Below are 21028 nucleotides of genomic sequence, written 5' to 3' on the forward strand. Positions count from 1 at the left end.
GTCCAGTCTATATGCATATTAAAATCACCCATGATTATTGCCGTGCCTTTCTTACATGCTCCCAGTATTTCCTGGTTTATACTGTGCCCGACTGCTAAACTATTGTTTGGGGGCCTATAGATTACTCCCACCAGGGACTTCTTTCCCTTGCTATTTCTTATTTCTACCCAGACTGACTCTACGTCTTGCTCTCCAGTGCCTGTATCATTCCTCACTATAGCACTGATCTCTTCCTTTACTAACAAAGCTGCACCACCTCCTTTTCTTTCCTGCCTATCCTTCCTAAACACTGAGTACCCTTGGATATTCAACTCCCAAACCTGTTCTCCCTGTAACCACGTCTCAGTAATCACCACCAAATCATACCTATTTATCTCCATTTGCACTTTGAACTCATTAGTTTTATTCCGAATGCTATGCGCATTCAGATACAAAGCCTTTCAGTTTGCCCTATTGTCAATTTTCCCTACTCTTATATGATTCTTTGGTGCAATATGGCGTTCACACACTCTGTCCCTTCCTTTTACTTTTTGATAGCAATCAGCCTCGTCACTAACCTGCACTCTTACCCTCTCCTTAAACTTTGATTTTTTGTATTTCCATGCAACTGAACCCTCACCCCCACTATTCTCCTAACTATAATATCCCCAATTACAACTACATTTCTCTTTTCTCCACCCACTTGAATGGCTCCCTATACCACGGTGCTATGGTCAGTTTGCTCATCCTCCCTACAGTCCCCGCTCTCATCCACACAGGGAGCAAGAATCTCGAACCTGTTGGATAAAGGCAAGGGCTGAGGCTCCTGCAGTGCTACTTCCTGGATCCCTCTACCTGCCTCACTCATAGTCACACCCTCCAGTCCCTGACCACTGGCCGAATTTAAAGTAGTTAATCTAAGGGGTGTGACTGTCTCTTGAAACACAGTGTCCAGATAACTCTCCCCCTCCCTGATGTGTCGCAGTGTCCGAAGCTCAGGCTCCAGCTCATCAACTCTGAGCCGGAGTTCCTCGAGCAACCAACATTTGCTACAGATGTGGTTACCAGGAACCACAATGGGGTCCACCAGCTCCAACATGATGCAGCTACATTGCCTGGCTCTGCATCTCTATTTTATTTAATTAGTTTTTCAATTTGTTTTTAAATTTCCTACTGGTCTTTAGTTTATCAATCTGTAAAATATTTCTCCTATTTACCTTTAATCTGAAAGCAAGTTAGAATAGAGATTCAAAATACGCTTTTTAAAATCAATTGGAACTTGCTCTCTCTGCTGAGTTGAAGCTGAAGGCCTCCGATCCTGGGCCCCAGTAGTCACCCTTAATCTGAAATCAATTTAGAATAGGTCGTTCAAACTAGTAGTTACTTACCAACCATTGAACTTATGGTTTTCCTGTGATGCCACTCTTTGTTTTACACTTGGCGACGGTGACTGCAGAGGACACTCCTCTTGCTCTCTCCTCTCGCTGCTGCTGACTGCCTGTCCCAGAGTCCTCCTCTTGCTCTCTCCTCTAGCTGCTGCTGACTCCCTGTCCCAGAGTCCTCCCCTTACACTCTCCTCTAGGTCCTGCTGTCTGCCTGTCCCAGGGCCCTCCTCTCGCACTCTCCTCTAGGTGCTGCTGACTGCCTGTCCCAGAGTCCTCCTCTCACACTCTCCTCTAGGTGCTGCTGGCTGACTGTCCCAGGGTCCTCCTCTCGCTCTCTCCTGTTGTTCCTGCTGTTCCAATGTCCCGTCGTTAAGTTTATTCCACGTGTAGTTTCGTCGAATGTGATCAAATCATGCTGGCTGAAACAATACAGGGTTTTTCCATGGGAGATATATCCCAGATAAATAACCTCAGTTCTCACTGAATGAACAATTCTCCTGCTGTTTGAGGCAAAACAGTATCAGCACCTGGCTCCTGGGCTGATGAAGGTTTGAATGACCCTACTCCTCTCTCTGAGAGGAACCAGTCATTGTACTGGGATCTGGCATTGCAACTATCATTTGTGGTGCAGGCCTTAGGGGCATTACCCTTCCCTGAGTGTATTGTATTGATAACATGTCCCTTGTGCCATTGTGTTGGATGATCAGACTCTTAATTGTGCTAGTCAATAGCAGATAATAGCATTTCCCTGGTACCATAAACACTCGGATAGCAGTCAGTCAATGTCCAAACCCTTTTGATGTGCCACTGTTTTTTCACAGAATGTCTGAATTAACCCCTTGCTGCCCAGCCCTGTGCTGCTGGCTGCAGCTGCGATTTTGTATTTTATAGTTCTAAAACATGAGGTCATCACATGTCCATGGGCCTGGATTTTTAAAATTTCATAAACTTCCCAGTTGGAGGGGATTCCGATCCTACAGGTTCAGGTCAAAGAATTACTCCCTGAACACCCTGGGCAGGTGTGACATCCTGCTCATAGTGCATGTAGTGACTTGGGCCTGTAGCTCACCAATCTTATTGATCACGTGAAGTGCATTTACACATAATTACTTCAAACATGTCTTAGATTGCTTCACATTTGCCCCTGTCTGATCGGTCTCTGAGCTATTTGTCTCAGTCCTCAGTGCACCTAGTTTCTGCTCTCTAATATTTTATCTTGGTGCTCAACCTCCAGCCAAACTCTCCCCCACAGCATTCGTTAATCTTCCCATGAGGTCATTGGTCCCAGACCAATTAAGGTGCAACTGGTCAATCTCGGACAGATCTCTCCTACCACAGAGCTGGTCCCAACGGCCCCAGGAATCTGAAGTCCTTCCCACTGCCAAATTTTTAATCCTACTGCTTTGATACCCTCTGAATGCCCTGCAATGACTTCAGCCCCCACTTAAGCTCAGAAACTCAAGCTCAAGCAATGGAGGCATTTGCTGGTGTGGTTATCCAGGGCACATGGACTGTGCCTGGAGTCCAGAGTTCCTACATCCTGGATTTCCCACAAGGGACAGGAATTGCAGACCGCTGATCTCAGCTCCCCGAAATTTTGTTTAAATGACGATCCACTTGCATTATATATATTTTTAGTTTACGATCCACATACTCTTATTTATTATTCATGTACTATTTATGTGTAACAGATTATTTTAATGTAAAGCAATTTGGATCCTTTTAATAGTATCCTCTGTTTCGTTAATTTTATCCCCAGAAACTAATTAATTGCTGTGATTATTCATATATTTGCTGATTTATATTTGTCACTTGGTTTAAATGACTTAGCACCTTCACCCTCTCGGCATCAAATTCCCACTCTCGCCAAATTCCTGTTGTCGCTGTGTAGCATGCTGCTCAATTCTCACCAAGCTCTGTGCTTAAAGCTTCATGCAATTTTTATATAATGCCAGTGTTGGTGCTTTTATAGACTAAGCTCACCTGTACAATGGCCTCTCATGACATTCAGTGCTGTCTGGTTGAGGGAGGCAGAAAGAAGCTGCTTTTGTGTTAATACCAAGTTGTGTTTCCAACCAGGGAACTGGAGACCCATCCCTGCTCCACGGACACATTCTCTCTCCAACCAGGCTCGTGGTGCTGACTCTTTGAACCTCCGTGCAGCTGGTAAGTCAGCATTGAGACTTTACTCCTTCGTGATCACTGCCTTTGAACAAAAGGCCCCACATTTACCCACACTACTGCCCTGAGTTAAAATCAGGGCGATAGCCTTTTGGGAACATTACTAGAATCTATCGGCAGAGACAGATGATTGAGCATTTGGACATGAATGAGCTGAAATGAGAGTCAATATCCATTTGTGAAGGGCTGGTCATGGCTGAGTATTTTGGTGACATTTTTTGAGAAGGTCACTAACATCGGTGATATTTTCCGAAAGGACTTCAGGAAAAGTAACTGATAAGAGTTCCACGCAAGAGATTGTTAGCAAAGAAGTCCGCATGGATTTAGAGGCATCTTTCTGACACCCACCTCCTGTGAAAGAATTTTTAAAGAGGTTAGGATCTGGAATGCACTGCCTGAGTGTGTGGTGGAGGCATAATCAATCCAGGCATTCGAGAGAGAATTGGATTGCTATCTGAAAAGGAAGGATGTGTAGGTTACAGAGACAAGGCAGGGGAATGACACCAGGTAAGTTGCTCCTTCGGAGAGCCAGCGCAAACTCGACAGGCCAAATGACCTCCTTCTGTTCCGTAATAATTCTCTGAATTCTGTAGGCAAGATTTTAACTGATTCAAAAACCATCCTCTTACAATGAGTTAATTTTTAAAAATTTGTTGGTGGGTTGTGAACGTTTCTGGCCAGGCCAGCATTTATTGCCCATCCTAATTGCCCTTGTTCAGAGGGCAATTAAGATTCAACCACAGTGCTGTGGGTCTGGAGTCACATGTAGGTCAGTTCAGGTAAGGACAGCAGATTTCCATCCCTAAAGAACAAAAGAAATAAGAGCAGGAGTAGGCCATTCGGCCCCTCAAACCTGCCCCACCATTCAATAAGATCATGGCTGATCTGCCCCAAGCCTCAACTCCTCTTTCGTGCCAGCTCCTCATTGCCCTCAACTCCCCGATATTTCAAAAATCTATCTACCTCCTCTTTACATACCTTCAGTGATCTAGCCTCCACAACTCTCCGAGGTAGATAATTCCAGACATTCACTGCCCTCGGAGAGAAGAAATTCCTTTGTATCTCAGTATTAAATGAGTGTCCCCTTAGTCTGTAACTATGTCCCCCATTAGTGGAAACATCTCAACATCAATCCTGACAAGCCCCCTCGGAATCTTGTACGTTTCAATAAGATCACCCCTCATTTTCCTAAACTCTAATGAATAAAGGCATAATATGTTTAGCCGTTGTTGATAAGTCAACTCCTTCATCCCAGGAATCGGCCTAGAGAATCTCTTTTAAACTGCCTCCAATGCCAGTATATCCTTTCTTAAATACGGGGACCAAAACTGTGCTCAGTACTCCAGGTGCAGCCTCAACAACACACTGTACAGTTTTAACAAGACTTCCCTATTTTTAAACTCCAATCCCACCAGCAATACAGGCCAAAACTCCATTTGCCTTCTGAATTACTTGCTGGACCAGCATGTTAACTTTTTGTGTTTCATGCACAAGAACACCCAGATCCCTCTGCACTTTTTTGGAGTCTTTCTCCATTTAAATAATAGTTTGTCTTTTGATTTTTCCTACCAAAGTGCATGACCTCACACGTTCCTACATTAAACTCCATCTGCCAAGTTTTTGATGGGTGATTAATGATCGGTTTAGCGATGGATTAGTGATGGGTTTTTACAACAATTGACAATGGTTTTGTGGTAATCATCAGACTTTTAATTCCAGCTTTTCATTGAATTCAAAATCAAATTCAAATGTCACCATCTGCCATGCTGGCTTTCAGGAAAAATAGCCCAGTGACAATACCACTGCCTCCCCTATAAACCCGGTGAGTAGGGGTAAAGGGAAGACTCTCCCATTAGCGGGATGTGAGAAATGGCGTTCCTCTGCAATCTGTACCAGGGGATTTAGGACGAGGAAGAGTGTGTTGAATTCTTCCTCAGTGGAGGGGTTAAGGGAGAGTATTTTGTTGAGCAGGTTTGGTGGGGCGAAGGTGCAGGAAGGATTACTTGATTGGAAGTACATAACTTCCCCGTTTCACAACAAATGAATGAAAATAACATTTGCCCAGCCTGCTCCCATATCGCATCAAAACATTTCCTTCAATTCCTTCTCCCAAAACCTTTCCATCTATGGCTACTGCACCCTCCTTCCTTCATTATACAAATGGTGACCATTCCATCAGGCATCTTGCCCTCACTCTTTGGAACTTCTTCACTAAATTCTTTCCCCCGCTGCTTTTCTCCCCACTTTTAAAATGCCGCTCAAAATCAACCACAAGCTCCTCACTCCAGGGTTCATTATTATTTGTGGATGCAGCTCGTTCTTAAGTTTTTTTGTCTTCAGCAGCAGCAGAAGATGAATGGTCAAGTGTAGGTTGGAGAAGGTCTAGGAAATAGGATGTAGATTTCATGGAAGAGATGAGCTGTGTGAGGACATGGGAGAAGAAATTACAAGTGTTGGTGGGTCATGGCTGGAGTGAATGAGGAACTGCTCAAAGTTGGGAGCAAGGATAGAGAAGGAGACCTATCAGCAGGGTCAGCCATATTGATGGCCCCAGTCTTGGAGACAAAGAAGCCCATAAACAAAGGGGTTTGAAGAGATGGTTAGTGATGGTGAAGAGGAACCAAGTGTCAACTCTCTGTGGACAATACCTCTTCAATTCTGTTGTGCTGAACCCTTGATTAAAACCATTCACTTTGTTATGGGGGATGTGGGGGCTGGGTGAGGTCAGCCTTTCTATGACTATTGCAAACGCGTGAGGCTCTGTTTGACCTAACTCGGGTATCATCATCAATCAGTCAGGAGATGCAGCTTACATAGTGGAGGTTTTGGTTGCTTGCAGGAGAATGGAGGTGATTCGTTCAGTTTAAAATACTGATGCAGTTTATTTCACCCAGGTTGGCAGAATCCAACTCCACGAATTGTCACTACTCCCTCCCACATGAGTGAAACTACCCCAGTGAGGGAACACACAGAAGGTAAGTGTTAGCAATGGGCTTCTGATTAATCCCAATGAAGGGGATGATTGAAATAGAATGCTGAACCTTTGAGTAAGAACAATGGAATACCAGTCAGATGCAGTCATGATCTGACAATATAAAAGAATAAAATTAAAAGAGGTATTTCTAATTCAAGTATGAGGAAAGATTAAATAGACTGGGCCTTTAGTCTCTGGAGTTTAGAGGAATGAGCGATGATTTCATTCAAACATACAAAATTCTTACAGGCTCGACAGGGTAGATGCGGGAAGGATGTTTCCCCTGACTGGGGGGGATCGAGAACCAGGGGACACAGTCTCAGAATAAGGGCAGGCCATTTATTATTCATTTACCATTCATGTATACCAAATTTTTTTAACGTAAGCAATTTGGATCCTTTTAATGCTATCCCCTGTTTAGTTAATTTTAATTATATCCCCAGAAACTAATTAATTGCTGTGATTATTCATATATTTGCTGATTTATATTTGTCACTTGGTTTAAATGACTTAGCACCTTCACCCTCTCGGCATCAAATTCCCACTCTCGCCAAATTCCTGTTGTCGCTGTGTAGCATGCTGCTCAATTCTCACCAAGCTCTGTACTTAAAGCTTCATGCAATTTTTATATAATGCCAGTGTCGGTGCTTTTATAGGAGAGCAATTTCTGTTAGACTAAGCTCACCTGTACAATGGCCTCTCATGACATTCAGTGCTGTCTAGTTGAGGGAGGCAGAAAGAAGCTGCTTTTGTGTTAATACCAAGTTGTGTTTCCAACCAGGGAACTGGAGACCCATCCCTGCTCCACGGACACATTCTCTCTCCAACCAGGCTCGTGGTGCTGACTCTTTGAACCTCCGTGCAGCTGGTAAGTCAGCGCTGAGACTTTACTCCTTCGTGATCACTGCCTTTGAACAAAAGGCCCCACATTTACCCACACTACTGCCCTGAGTTAAAGTCAGGGCGATAGCCTTTAGGGAACATTACTATAATCTATTGGCAGAGACAGATGATTGAGCATTTGGACATGAATGAGCTGAAATGAGAGTCAATATCCATTTGTGAAGGGCTGGTCATGGCTGAGTATTTTGGTGACATTTTTTGAGAAGGTCAATAACATCGGTGATATTTTCCGAAAGGACTTCAGGAAAAGTAACTGATAGAGTTCCAAGCAACAGATTGTTAGCAAAGAAGTCCGCATGGATTTAGAGGCATCTTTCTGACACCCACCTCCTGTGAAAGAATTTTTAAAGAGGTTAGGATCTGGAATGCACTGCCTGAGTGTGCGGTGGAGGCAGGATCAATCCAGGAATTCAAGAGAGAATTGGATTGCTATCTGAAAAGGAAGGATGTGTAGGTTACAGAGACAAGGCAGGGGAATGATGCCAGGTAAGTTGCTCCTTCGGAGACCCAGCGCAAACTCGACAGGCCAAATGACCTCCTTCTGTTCCGTAATAATTCTCTGAATTCTGTAAGCAAGATTTTAACTGATTCAAAAACCATCCTCTTACAATGAGTTAATTTTTAAAAATTTGTTGGTGGGTTGTGGACGTTTCTGGCCAGGCCAGCATTTATTGCCCATCCTAATTGCCCTTGTTCAGAGGGCAATTAAAATTCAACCACAGTGCTGTGGGTCTGGAGTCACATGTAGGTCAGTTCAGGTAAGGACAACAGATTTCCATCCCTAAAGAACATAAGAAATAAGAGCAGGAGTAGGCCATTCGGCCCCTCAAACCTGCCCCACCATTCAATAAGATCATGGCTGATCTGCCCCAAGCCTCAACTCCTCTTTCGTGCCAGCTCCTCATTGCCCTCAACTCCCCGATATTTCAAAAATCTATCTACCTCCTCTTTACATACTTTCAGTGATCTAGCCTCCACAATTTTCCGAGGTAGAGAATTCCAGACATTCACTACTCTCGGAGAGAAGAAATTCCTTCGCATCTCAGTTTTAAATGAGTGTCCCATTATTCTGTAACTTATTCCCCCATTAGTGGAAACATCTCAACATCGATCCTGACAAGCCCCCTCGGAATCCTGTACGTTTCAATAAGATCACCCCTCATTTTCCTAAACTCTAATGAATAAAGGGATAATCTGTTTAGCCGTTGTTGATAAGTCAACCCCTTCATCCCAGGAATCGGCCTACAGTATCTCTTTTGAACTGCCTCCAAAGCCAGTATATCCTTTCTTAAATACGGGGACCAAAACTGTACAAAGTGCTCCAGATGCAGCCTCACCAACACACTGTACAGTTGTAACAAGACTTCCCTATTTTTAAGCTCCAATCCCACCAGCAATACAGGCCAAAACTCTATTTGCCTTCTAAATTACTTGCTTCAACTGCATGCTAACTTTTTGTGTTTCATGCACAAGAACACCCAGATCCCTCTGCACTTTTTTGAAGTCTTTCTCCATTTAAATAATAGTTTGTCTTTAGATTTTTCCTACCAAAGTGCATGACCTCACACGTTCCTACATTAAACTCCATCTGCCAAGTTTTTGATGGGTGATTAATGATCGGTTTAGCGATGGATTAGTGATAGGTTTTTACAACAATTGACAATGGTTTTGTGGTCATCATCAGACTTTTAATTCCAGCTTTTCATTGAATTCAAAATCAAATTCAAATGTCACCATCTGCCATGCTGGCTTTCAGGAAAAATAGCCCAGTGACAATACCACTACTCCACTGCCTCCCCTATAAACCCGGTGAGTAGGGGTAAAGGGAAGAGTCTCTCATTAGCGGGATGTGAGAAGTGGCGTTCCTCTGCAATCTGTACCAGGGGATTTAGGACGAGGAAGAGTGTGTTGAATTCTTCCTCAGTGGAGGGGTTAAGGGAGAGTATTTTGTTGAGCAGATTTGGTGGGGAGAAGGTGCAGGAAGGATTACTTGTTTGGAAGTACATAACTTCCCCGTTTCACAATAAATGAATGAAAATAACATTTGCCCAGCCTGTTCCCATATCGCTTCAAAATATTTCCTTCAATCCCTTCTCCCAAAATTTATCCTTCTATGGCTACTGCACCCTCCTTCCTTCATTATACAAACGGTGACCATTCCATCAGGCATCTTGTTCTTTCCCCTGCTGCTTATAGGCTGTAGATTTCGTGGAAGAGATGAGCTGTGTGAGGACATGGGAGAAGAAATTACAAGTGTTGGTGGGTCATGGCTGGAGTGAAGGAGGAACTGCTCAAAGTTGGGAGCAAGGATAGAGAAGGAGACCTATCAGCAGGGTCAGCCATATTGATGGCCCCAGTCTTGGAGACAAAGAAGCCCATAAACAAAGGGGTTTGAAGAGATGGTTAATGATGGTGAAGAGGAACCAAGTGTCAACTCTCTGTGGACAATACCTCTTCAATTCTGTTGTGCTGAACCCTTGATTAAAACCATTCACTTTGTTATGGGGGATGTGGGGGCTGGGTGAGGTCAGCCTTTCTATGACTATTGCAAACGCGTGAGGCTCTGTTTGACCTAACTCGGGTATCATCATCAATCAGTCAGGAGATGCAGCTTACATAGTGGAGGTTTTGGTTGCTTGCAGGAGAATGGAGGTGATTCGTTCAGTTTAAAATACTGATGCAGTTTATTTCACCCAGGTTGGCAGAATCCAACTCCACGAATTGTCACTACTCCCTCCCACATGAGTGAAACTACCCCAGTGAGGGAACACACAGAAGGTAAGTGTTAGCAACGGGCTTCTGATTAATCCCAATGAAGGGGATGATTGAAATAGAATGCTGAACCTTTGAGTAAGAACAATGGAATACCAGTCAGATGCAGTCATGATCTGACAATATAAAAGAATAAAATTAAAAGAGATATTTCTAATTCAAGTATGAGGAAAGATTAAATAGACTGAGCCTTTAGTCTCTGGAGTTTAGAGGAATGAGCGATGATTTCATTCAAACATACAAAATTCTTACAGGCTCGACAGGGTAGATGCGGGAAGGATGTTTCCCCTGACTGGGGGGGATCGAGAACCAGGGGACACAGTCTCAGAATAAGGGCAGGCCATTTATTATTCATTTACCATTCATGTATACCAGATTTTTTTAATGTAAGCAATTTGGATCCTTTTAATGCTATCCTCTGTTTAGTTAATTTTAATTATATCCCCAGAAACTAATTAATTGCTGTGATTATTCATATATTTGCTGATTTATATTTGTCGCTTGGTTTAAATGACTTAGCACCTTCACCCTCTCGGCATCAAATTCCCACTCTCGCCAAATTCCTGTTGTCGCTGTGTAGCATGCTGCTCAATTCTCACCAAGCTCTGTACTTAAAGCTTCATGCAATTTTTATATAATGCCAGTGTCGGTGCTTTTATAGGAGAGCACTTTCTGTTAGACTAAGCTCACATGTACAATGGCCTCTCATGACATTCAGTGCTGTCTAGTTGAGGGAGGCAGAAAGAAGCTGCTTTTGTGTTAATACCAAGTTGTGTTTCCAACCAGGGAACTGGAGACCCATCCCTACTCCACAGACACATTCTCTCTCCAACCAGGCTCGTGGTGCTGACTCTTTGAACCTCCGTGCAGCTGGTAAGTCAGCGCTGAGACTTTACTCCTTCGTGATCACTGCCTTTGAACAGAAGTCCCCACATTTACCCACACTACTGCCCTGAGTTAAAATCAGGACGATAGCCTTTTGGGAACATTACTAGAATCTATCGGCAGAGAAGATGATCGAGCATTTGGACATGAATGAGCTGAAATGAGAGTCAATATCCATTTGTGAAGGGCTGGTCATGGCTGAGTATTTTGGTGACATTTTTTGAGAAGGTCACTAACATCGGTGATATTTTCCGAAAGGACTTCAGGAAAAGTAGCTGATAGAGTTCCACGCAAGAGATTGTTAGCAAAGAAGTCCGCATGGATTTAGAGGCATCTTTCTGACACCCACCTCCTGTGAAAGAATTTTTAAAGAGGTTAGGATCTGGAATGCACTGCCTGAGTGTGCGGTGGAGGCATAATCAATCCAGGAATTCAAGAGAGAATTGGATTGCTATCTGAAAAGGAAGGATGTGTAGGTTACAGAGACAAGGCAGGGGAATGATGCCAGGTAAGTTGCTCCTTCGGAGACCCAGCGCAAACTCGACAGGCCAAATGACCTCCTTCTGTTCTGTAATAATTCTCTGAATTCTGTAAGCAAGATTTTAACTGATTCAAAAACCATCCTCTTACAATGAGTTAATTTTTAAAAATTTGTTGGTGGGTTGTGGACGTTTCTGGCCAGGCCAGCATTTATTGCCCATCCTAATTGCCCTTGTTCAGAGGGCAATTAAAATTCAACCACATTCCTGTGGGTCTGGAGTCACATGTAGGTCAGTTCAGGTAAGGACAGCAGATTTCCATCCCTAAAGAACATAAGAAATAAGAGGAGTAGGCCATTCAGCCCCTCAAAACTGCCCCATCATTCAATAAGATCATGGTTGATCTGCCCCAAGCCTCAACTCCTCTTTCGTGCCAGCTCCTCATTGCCCTCAACTCCCCGATATTTCAAAAATCTATCTACCTCCTCTTTACATACTTTCAGTGATCTAGCCTCCACAATTTTCCGAGGTAGAGAATTCCAGACATTCACTACCCTCGGAGAGAAGAAATTCCTTCGCATCTCAGTTTTAAATGAGTGTCCCCTTATTCTGTAACTTATTCCCCCATTAGTGGAAACATCTCAACATCTATCCTGACAAGCCCCCTCGGAATCTTGTACGTTTCAATAAGATCACCCCTCATTTTCCTAAACTCTAATGAATAAAGGGATAATCTGTTTAGCCGTTGTTGATAAGTCAACCCCTTCATCCCAGGAATTGGCCTAGAGAATCTCTTTTGAACTGCCTCCAACGCCAGTGTATCCTTTCTTAAATACGGGGACCAAAACTGTGCTCAGTACTCCAGGTGCAGCCTCACCAACACACTGTACAGTTGTAACAAGACTTCCCTATTTTTAAACTCCAATCCCACCAGCAATACAGGCCAAAACTCTATTTGCCTTCTAAATTACTTGCTTCAACTGCATGCTAACTTTTTGTGTTTCATGCACAACTACACCCAGATCCCTCTGCACTTTTTTGAAGTCTTTCTCCATTTAAATAATAGTTTGTCTTTTGATTTTTCCTACCAAAGTGCATGACCTCACACGTTCCTACATTAAACTCCATCTGCCAAGTTTTTGATGGGTGATTAATGATCGGTTTAGCGATGGATTAGTGATGGGTTTTTACAACAATTGACAATGGTTTTGGGGTCATCATCAGACTTTTAATTCCAGCTTTTCATTGAATTCAAAATCAAATTCAAATGTCACCATCTGCCATGCTGGCTTTCAGGAAAAATAGCCCAGTGACAATACCACTGCCTCCCCTATAAACCCGGTGAGTAGGGGTAAAGGGAAGACTCTCCCATTAGCGGGATGTGAGAAGTGGCGTTCCTCTGCAATCTGTACCAGGGGATTTAGGACGAGGAAGAGTGTGTTGAATTCTTCCTCAGTGGAGGGGTTAAGGGAGGGTATTTTGTTGAGCAGGTTTGGTGGGGAGAAGGTACAGGAAGGATTACTTGACTGGAAGTACATAACTTCCCCGTTTCACAACAAATGAATGAAAATAACATTTGCCCAGCCTGCTCCCATATCGCTTCAAAATATTTCCTTCAATTCCTTCTCCCAAAACCTTTCCATCTATGGCTACTGCACCCTCCTTCCTTCATTATACAAATGGTGACCATTCCATCAGGCATCTTGCCTTCACTCTTTGGAACTTCTTCACTAAATTCTTTCCCCTGCTGCTTTTCTCCCCACTTTTAAAATGCCGCTCAAAACCAACCACAAGCTCCTCACTCCAGGGTTCATTACCATTTGTGGATGCAGCTCGTTCTTAAGTTTTTTGTCTTCAGCAGCAGCAGAAGATGAATGGTCAAGTGTAGGTTGGAGGAGGTCTAGGGAATAGGATGTAGATTTCGTGGAAGAGATGAGCTGTGTGAGGACATGGGAGAAGAAATTACAAGTGTTGGTGGGTCATGGCTGGAGTGAATGAGGAACTGCTCAAAGTTGGGAGCAAGGATAGAGAAGGAGACCTATCAGCAGGGTCAGCCATATTGATGGCCCCAGTCTTGGAGACAAAGAAGCCCATAAACAAAGGGGTTTGAAGAGATGGTTAATGATGGTGAACAGGAGCCAAGTGTCAACTCTCTGTGGACAATACCTCTTCAATACTGTTGTGCTGAACCCTTGATTAAAACCATTCACTTCGTTATGGGGGATGTGGGGGCTGGGTGAGGTCAGCCTTTCTATGACTATTGCAAACGCGTGAGGCTCTGATTGACCTAACTCGGGTATCATCATCAATCAGTCAGGAGATGCAGCTTAGTGGAGGTTTTGGTTGCTTGCAGGAGAATGGAGGTGATTCGTTCAGTTTAAAATACTGATGCAGTTTATTTCACCCAGGTTGGCAGAATCCAACTCCACGAATTGTCACTACTCCCTCCCATATGAGTGAAACTACCCCAGTGAGGGAACACACAGAAGGTAAGTGTTAGCAACGGGCTTCTGATTAATCCCAATGAAGGGGATGATTGAAATAGAATGCTGAACCTTTGAGTAAGAACAATGGAATACCAGTCAGATGCAGTCATGATCTGACAATATAAAAGAATAAAATTAAAAGAGGTATTTCTAATTCAAGTATGAGGAAAGATTAAATAGACTGGGCCTTTATTCTCTGGCGTTTAGAGGAAAGAGCGATGATTTTATTCAAACATACAAAATTCTTACAGGCTCGACAGGGTAGATGCGGGAAGGATGTTTCCCCTGACTGGGGGGGATCTAGAACCAGGGGACACAGTCTCAGAATAAGGGCAGGCCATTTAGGACTGAGATGAGGAGGAATTTCTTCAGTCAGAGGGTGGTAAACCTTTGAAATTCTCTACCCCAGTGGGCTGTGGAGGCTCACCCTTTAATTATGTTTAAGACTGAGATCGATAGGTTTCTATATCTTTAAAACATCAAGGGGTATGGGGATAGTGCAGAAAAACGGTGCAGAAGCAGATGATCAGGCATCATCTCACTGAATGGAGGAGCAGGCTCGATGGGCCAAATGGTCCTGCTCCTATTTCTTAAATTCTTATGGTAGTGGGCAAAACTGTAACAAATGGATTTTAACGTAGGCAAATATGAGGTTATCCACTTTGGACCAAGGAAGGTTAGAACAGAGTACTTTTAAATGGTGCAAAGCTAGAAACAGAGGATATCGAAAGGGGCTTAGTTGTCTATCTACATATATAATTAAAATGTGATGGATAGGTCCAGAAGATAATCAAAAGAGCGCATGAAATATTGGCCTTTATATCTAGAAGGCTAGAATATAAGGGATGCAACGTAGGAAAAGGAGGCCATTGAGCCCCTTGAGACTGTTCTGCCATTCAGTGAAATCATAGCTAATCTGCGATTTAACGCCATATACCCGTCTTTGTCCCATATTCCTAAACAATTTGAATAACAGAAGTCTATCAATCTCAGATTTAAAAATTTGGAATTGACTCAGCATCAACTCGCATTTCCAGAAGACAGTTCCAAACTCTACCGCCCTTTGTATGTAGAAGCTTTTCCTAACTTCACTCCTGAAAGGCCCGGTCCTAATTTTTAGACTATGGTGGAATCTTCTGGTGGCAGGCAGGAAAGTCGGCGTGATTCCTGCTGGGCAGCTGGACTTCTGCTGTCCAGCTCATTCATTATGTATCCATGAAGTGCACGGTGAATCTCATGGGGGGACAGGAAGTCACCAGCCCTGTTGTGACCTCATGAGGTCGAAGGTCCTGCCGCCATCTTTAAACGGCATCCGGACAGTCATTCACTCACTGCGGGTCAGGAGCTCTGCATTAATCCTCCAGAGCCCTTGCAGGTCCAGCTTGCACTGGAGAAGCTGGCTGATGTCAGCAACCACATCCCGGGGCATACAAAGGTTCCTCCGGCATTGCCTTTCGCTCATTTCTAGATAAGACCACCACCTGTGATATGGCCATGGTTGGGCCAATGCTCAATGTTGCAGTGGACCCTGTTCACCAGCATCTTGGCCTTCTAGAGGCCCTGCCGCCTTTTGTTGCTCAGCCCCTTGCTCCTCCTAGCCCAGTGCCAACCTGCAAGGGCCCCTTCCTTCTCATCTGGATGAGAGCCATGTGCAAGAAGCCTGTCTCTGACACTATTCCACTTGCCTCCACCATCCTCGAGAATCTATAGAGACCATCGCCTTGGCAGCATAGAAGACCAACAGCATGATTCTTTGTCAGCCATGGCCATTTACCCAGGAGGATGGAGATTTGGAGTTGCGAGTTGTCTACCATCCACCAGCTCTGCCTCTTGAAGGCATCTACCCGCCTCCCTCCCTGCCTCTGACTGCAGCTGATGGCACACGGCACAGAATGAACGACAGCTCCACACCTTGCTGGGATCTCGATGTTATGAGACCCATGTGTCGGGAACAGACCTGCTGCAATGTGGGCTTCACCATAGAGAGGAGAACACAACTGAGCATAGTTGACATCCAGTTGCCTCATTATTATTAGGGTGTTCCTTTAGTCAGTCACTTCTGCTGACATTGAACTCCACCCACCCGAAAAGACCCTCCTCCCACTTGGTGGGATCTCATTAACTGAGTAACCGCCACCTAAGACACTCTCTCTCTCCCCCTTCCCTGGACACTCTCCACCCACCCACCAACCGCCCCCGCCCACTACCCAGACTCCTGGCAAACCCCCACCCCGCTCTTCCACAGAGATCCCCCCACCGCCCCCACTTAGCCGGCCCCCGGTGTCCAGTCTTGGTGCAAGTTTTGCTACCAGCACTTGATATGGATGAAGTTATGCGCGGTCCCCAGGAAGACAAAGGTGGCATCTACTGACCTCAAAGTTGTGGAAGAGGTGAAGCCAGCCAGTTGCATGATACAGTCATAAAAATGAATGTTGTAAATTCTAGCTGGTGGGAAACTTCATTTGGAGGGTGAGCTTAATTCCAATGAGGTGGCCTTTTGACGAACATGCATGAGGTGCTAACGCACGCAATTAGGATTCTCGACATAGTTCGTTGGGAAGCTCGACCCACCTTTAACCTGCCTTGAAAGTTGGGAGAACAAAATTCAAAGAGTTTATCCTGCTGTTGGGAAACAGATTTTTTCCCGCCACGATTCCCGCTCTTGGCAGCAGCGGAAGATTCCACCCAATGTCCTCTTATCCCAGATATCCACTAGTGGCTTGGCATATCCTTCACTTCACCATGATTATCAAGCCAGGGAGCCAACCCTGGCTCAATGTGGAGCGTAGGAGAGCATGCTAGGGACAGCACTAGCCACAATCTGGTGAAGCTACAACACAGGGCTACAAACAGGTTAAAGAGTGGAAGCACTTTGCAACTGACAGAGCTAAGCGATCCAACAAACAACGGATCAGATCAAAGCTCTGCAGTCCTGCCACATCCAGTCGTTTTTTTTACTTCTTTTGCAGGGTGTGGGCGTTGCTGCCTAGGCCAGCACTTATTGCCCAACCCTAATTGCCCTCGAATGAACCACCTACTGTAGGTACACCCACGGTGCTGTTAGGAAGGGAGTTCCAGGATTTTGACCCAGTGACAGTGAAGGAACGGCTGATATATTTCCAAGTCAGGATGGTGAGGGACTTGTGGGAGAAATTCCAGGTGGTGATGTTCCCATCTATCTACTGCCCTTGTCATTCTAGGTGGCAGAGTCTATGCGTTTGGAAGGTGCTGTCAGGTAGTGGACAAATAAACAACTAAAAGGAGGAAGCTTCTCAAATATCCCCATCCCCAATGATAGGTGAGCCCAGCACATCAGTGCAAAAGATGAGGCTGAAGCATTTACAATAATCTTCAGCCAGAAGTGCCGAGTGGATGACCCATCTCAGCCTCTTCTGAGGTACCCCGCATCACAGGTGTCAGTCTTCAAACAATTCAATCCACTCCACGTGATACCAAGAAGGCTCTGGATCCTGACAACGCCCTGACTGTGGGACTGAATTCTATTCTCCAGAATTAGTTGTGCCTTTAGCCAGGTTGTTTCAGCACAGTTACAAACACAGTACCAAACCCGACAAAGTAACATTCACGCCACATATCGGCCAATGGTGAGGTGAGAGTGACTGCCCTTGATATCAAGGCAGCATTTGACCAAGTATGGCATCAAGGAGCCCTAGAAAACCTGGAGTCAATGGAAATCAGGGGGAAAACTCTCCGCTGGTTGAAGTCATGCCTAGCACAAAGGAAGATGGTTGTGGTTGTTGGAGGTCAATCATCTCAGTTCCAGGACATCACTGCAGGAGTTCCTCAGGGTAGTGTCCTAGGCCCAACCATCTTCAGCTGCTTCATCAATGACCTTCTGTCCATCATAAGGTCAGAAGTGATGCCATGTACCTTAGCTCAGTGGTTAGAGCACTGGCCTTGTAAACCAAGGTTCGTGAGTTCAATCCTTGCTGGAGCCTAATTGCTTGCTGCACCTGTATGCTAACCTTCTGTGTTCCTTATACCAGCACACCAAAGTCTCTTTGAACATCAACACTTGCAAGTTTCTCACCTTCTAAAGAATAAGGTCAGAAGTGGGGATGTTCGCTGATGATTGCACAATATTCAGCACCATTCGTGATTCCTCAGATACTGAAGCAGTCCATGTCCAAATGCAGCAAGACCTGGACAATATCCAGGCTTGGGCTGACAAGTGGCAAGTAACATTTGCGCCACACAAGTGCCAGGCAATGACCATCTCCAACAAGAGAGAATCCAACCATTGACCATTGACATCCAATGGCATTACCATCACTGAATCCCTCACTATTGACATCCTGGGAGTTACCATTGACCAGAAACTGATAAATATTATGGCTACAAGAGCAAGTCAGGGGCTTGGAATCCTGCGGCGAGTAACTTGCCTCCTGACTCCCCAAAGCCTGTCCACCATCTACAAGGCACAAGTCAGAAGTGTGATGGAATACTCCCCACTTGCCTGGATGAGTGCAGCTCCAACAACACTCAAGAAGCTTGACACTGTCCAGGACAAAGCAGCTCACTTGATTGGCACCACGTCCAAAACATTCACTCCCTCCACCACTGATGCACAGTGGTAGCAGTGTGTACCATCTACAAGATGCACTGCAGGAATTCACCAAGGCTCCTTAGACAGCACCTTCCAAACCCATGACCACTAACATCTAGAAGGACAAGGGCAGCAGATAGATGGGAACACCACCACCTGGAAATTCCCCTCCAAGTCACTCACAATCCTGACTTGGAAATATATCGCCGTTCCTTCACTGTCACTGGGTCAAAATCCTGGAACTCCCTTCCTAACAGCACTGTGGGTGTACCCACACCGCATGGACTGCAGCTCACCACCACCTTCTCAAGAGCAACTAGGGATGTGCAATAAATGCTGGCCTAGCCAGCGAAGCCCACATCCCATGAACGGATTTTTTAAAAATTGCCTTTGTTAAGGTTGTGGTGAGCCGTCTTCTTGAACCACTGCAGTCAATGTGTTGTAGTGACATGCAGTGTTGTTAAGAAGGGAATTCTAGGGTTTTGACTCAGCAACATGAAGGACTGCGATATAGTTCCAAGTCAGGATGGCAGGTAGCCTGGAGATTTTCCTAGCTTCCTGTCCCTCCCTTATCATATACCCTTCAATATTCAGGTCTCAATCTAATCTATGTCATCATGGTTGCAGGAAGGACATTTAGGAAGGGCAGGAAGCAAGAAAAAATGTGGAGAGGTCGCTCTGTTAATTAATGATGTTACTAACACAATAGAGAGGGATGACCTAAGTTTAAGAAACCAGGATGTAGAAGCGGTTGGGATAGAGTTGAAAAATGATATCGGCAAGAAGTCACTCGTGGGACAGGTGTACAGGCCTCCTAACAGTAACCACATGGTGGGGCAAAGTATAAAGGAAGAGATAATGAGATATTTTCAGAAATGTCCTATTAAATGCCCTCAGGAATGGCCCAGCAAGCCATTCAGTTGTCTCAAACAGCTAAAAAGTCTCAAAGCAATGTAACCAGATGGACCACGCGGCAGCGACCTTGCCACCGGACCCAACAATGGTGTCATCCCTGCAAAGTCTTCCTGACTAATATCTGGGGACTTATGCCAAAACTAGGAGAGCTGTCTCACCCACTCGTCAAGCAACAGCCTGACATTGTCATCCTCAAGGAATCAGATGTTAGTGACAATATCCCAGACACCACCATCACCATCCCTGGGCATGTCCTGTCCCACCGGCAGGACAAACCCAGCAGAGGTGACGGAACAGTGGTAGACAGTCAGGAAGGTGACACCCCAGGATTCCTCAACATTGACTCTGGACCCAGCTGGTTGAACCCTAAATGACAGCTGCTAGACTAGGTCTGCGGCAGGTGGTGAGGGAACCAACAAGAGGGAAAAACATACTTGACCTCATCCTCACCAACCTGCCTGCCGCAGATACATCTGTCCATGACAGTATCGGTACAAGTGACCAACGCACAGTCCTTGTGGAGTGAAAGTCCCGCCTTCACATTGAGGATACCCTCCATCGTGTTGTGTGGCACTAACACTGTGCTAAATGGGATAGACTGCGAACAGATCCAGCAGCTGAAGACTGGGCATCCATGAGGCACTGCAGGAACTCACCAAGGTGCACTGCAGGAACTCTCCAAGCCTCCTTAGACAGCACCTTCCAATCCCACGACCACTACCATCTAGAACGACAAGTGCCACTCCAAGCCACTCACCATCCTGACTTGGAAATATATCACCGTTCCTTCACTGTCGCTGGGCCAAAATCCTGGAACTCCCTCCCTAACAGCACTGTGGGTGTACCTACACCACATGGACTGCAGCGGTTCAAGAAGGCAGCTCACCACCACCTTCTCAAGGGCAACTAGGGATGGGCAATAAATGCTGGTCCAGCCAGTGAAGCCCAAATCCCCTGAATGAATTTTGAAGAACTGTCAAGTCACAGGAAATTGACTTCCTGACTGCTGGTCACAACTGTCTCATCACCTCTGGGCACTAATGATCCACTCGCTGACCACTAGGCACCTTGGACTCTCTGACCGCTAGGCACTGATGACCCTTGGGACAGTGGCAACTCACTGACCACTGGATAGCACCAACTCACTGCCCAATCGGAGACCTTGACTCTCTGACCGCTGAGCTGAAGGATACCAGTAACTCACCGACCACTTGGCTCCTTCAACACACTGGGATCTGCTGGGCACTGCCAAACCATTGACCACTGGGCATTACTGGCTCATTGATGCTGGGCAGCACTAACTCGCTGTCCACTGGGTTCTGCTGACTTACTAATGGCTGGGCACTGTCATCTTACTGACCAGCGGACACTGCTTACTCACTGATTGCTGGCCACCCCGAACTCACTGACCGCTGGCTGCCTGGCATCTGATTCACTGACTGCAGGCTTTTCTGAGGTCTCTTTCATTAGACTACAGGGAAGAAGAATTTGGCATTGTATGA

General features: G+C 45.3%; 1 protein-coding gene across 1 annotated transcript in view; it reads left to right on the top strand.

The window, feature by feature from the left end:
* LOC144688610 (uncharacterized) overlaps nucleotides 1–21028 on the top strand; it is an 89267-nt gene that overhangs the window by 29194 nt on the left and 39045 nt on the right. The window contains exons 3-8 of the mRNA XM_078555388.1: nucleotides 3444–3530; nucleotides 6440–6520; nucleotides 7301–7387; nucleotides 10120–10200; nucleotides 10981–11067; nucleotides 13967–14047. Coding sequence (XP_078411514.1) covers nucleotides 3444–3530; nucleotides 6440–6520; nucleotides 7301–7387; nucleotides 10120–10200; nucleotides 10981–11067; nucleotides 13967–14047 — 504 coding nt within the window. The remainder of the gene's footprint in view (nucleotides 1–3443; nucleotides 3531–6439; nucleotides 6521–7300; nucleotides 7388–10119; nucleotides 10201–10980; nucleotides 11068–13966; nucleotides 14048–21028) is intronic.

Source organism: Cetorhinus maximus, chromosome 1 (assembly GCF_964194155.1).
Source record: "Cetorhinus maximus chromosome 1, sCetMax3.hap1.1, whole genome shotgun sequence".
In the NCBI taxonomy this organism is placed as follows: Eukaryota; Metazoa; Chordata; class Chondrichthyes; order Lamniformes; family Cetorhinidae; genus Cetorhinus; species Cetorhinus maximus.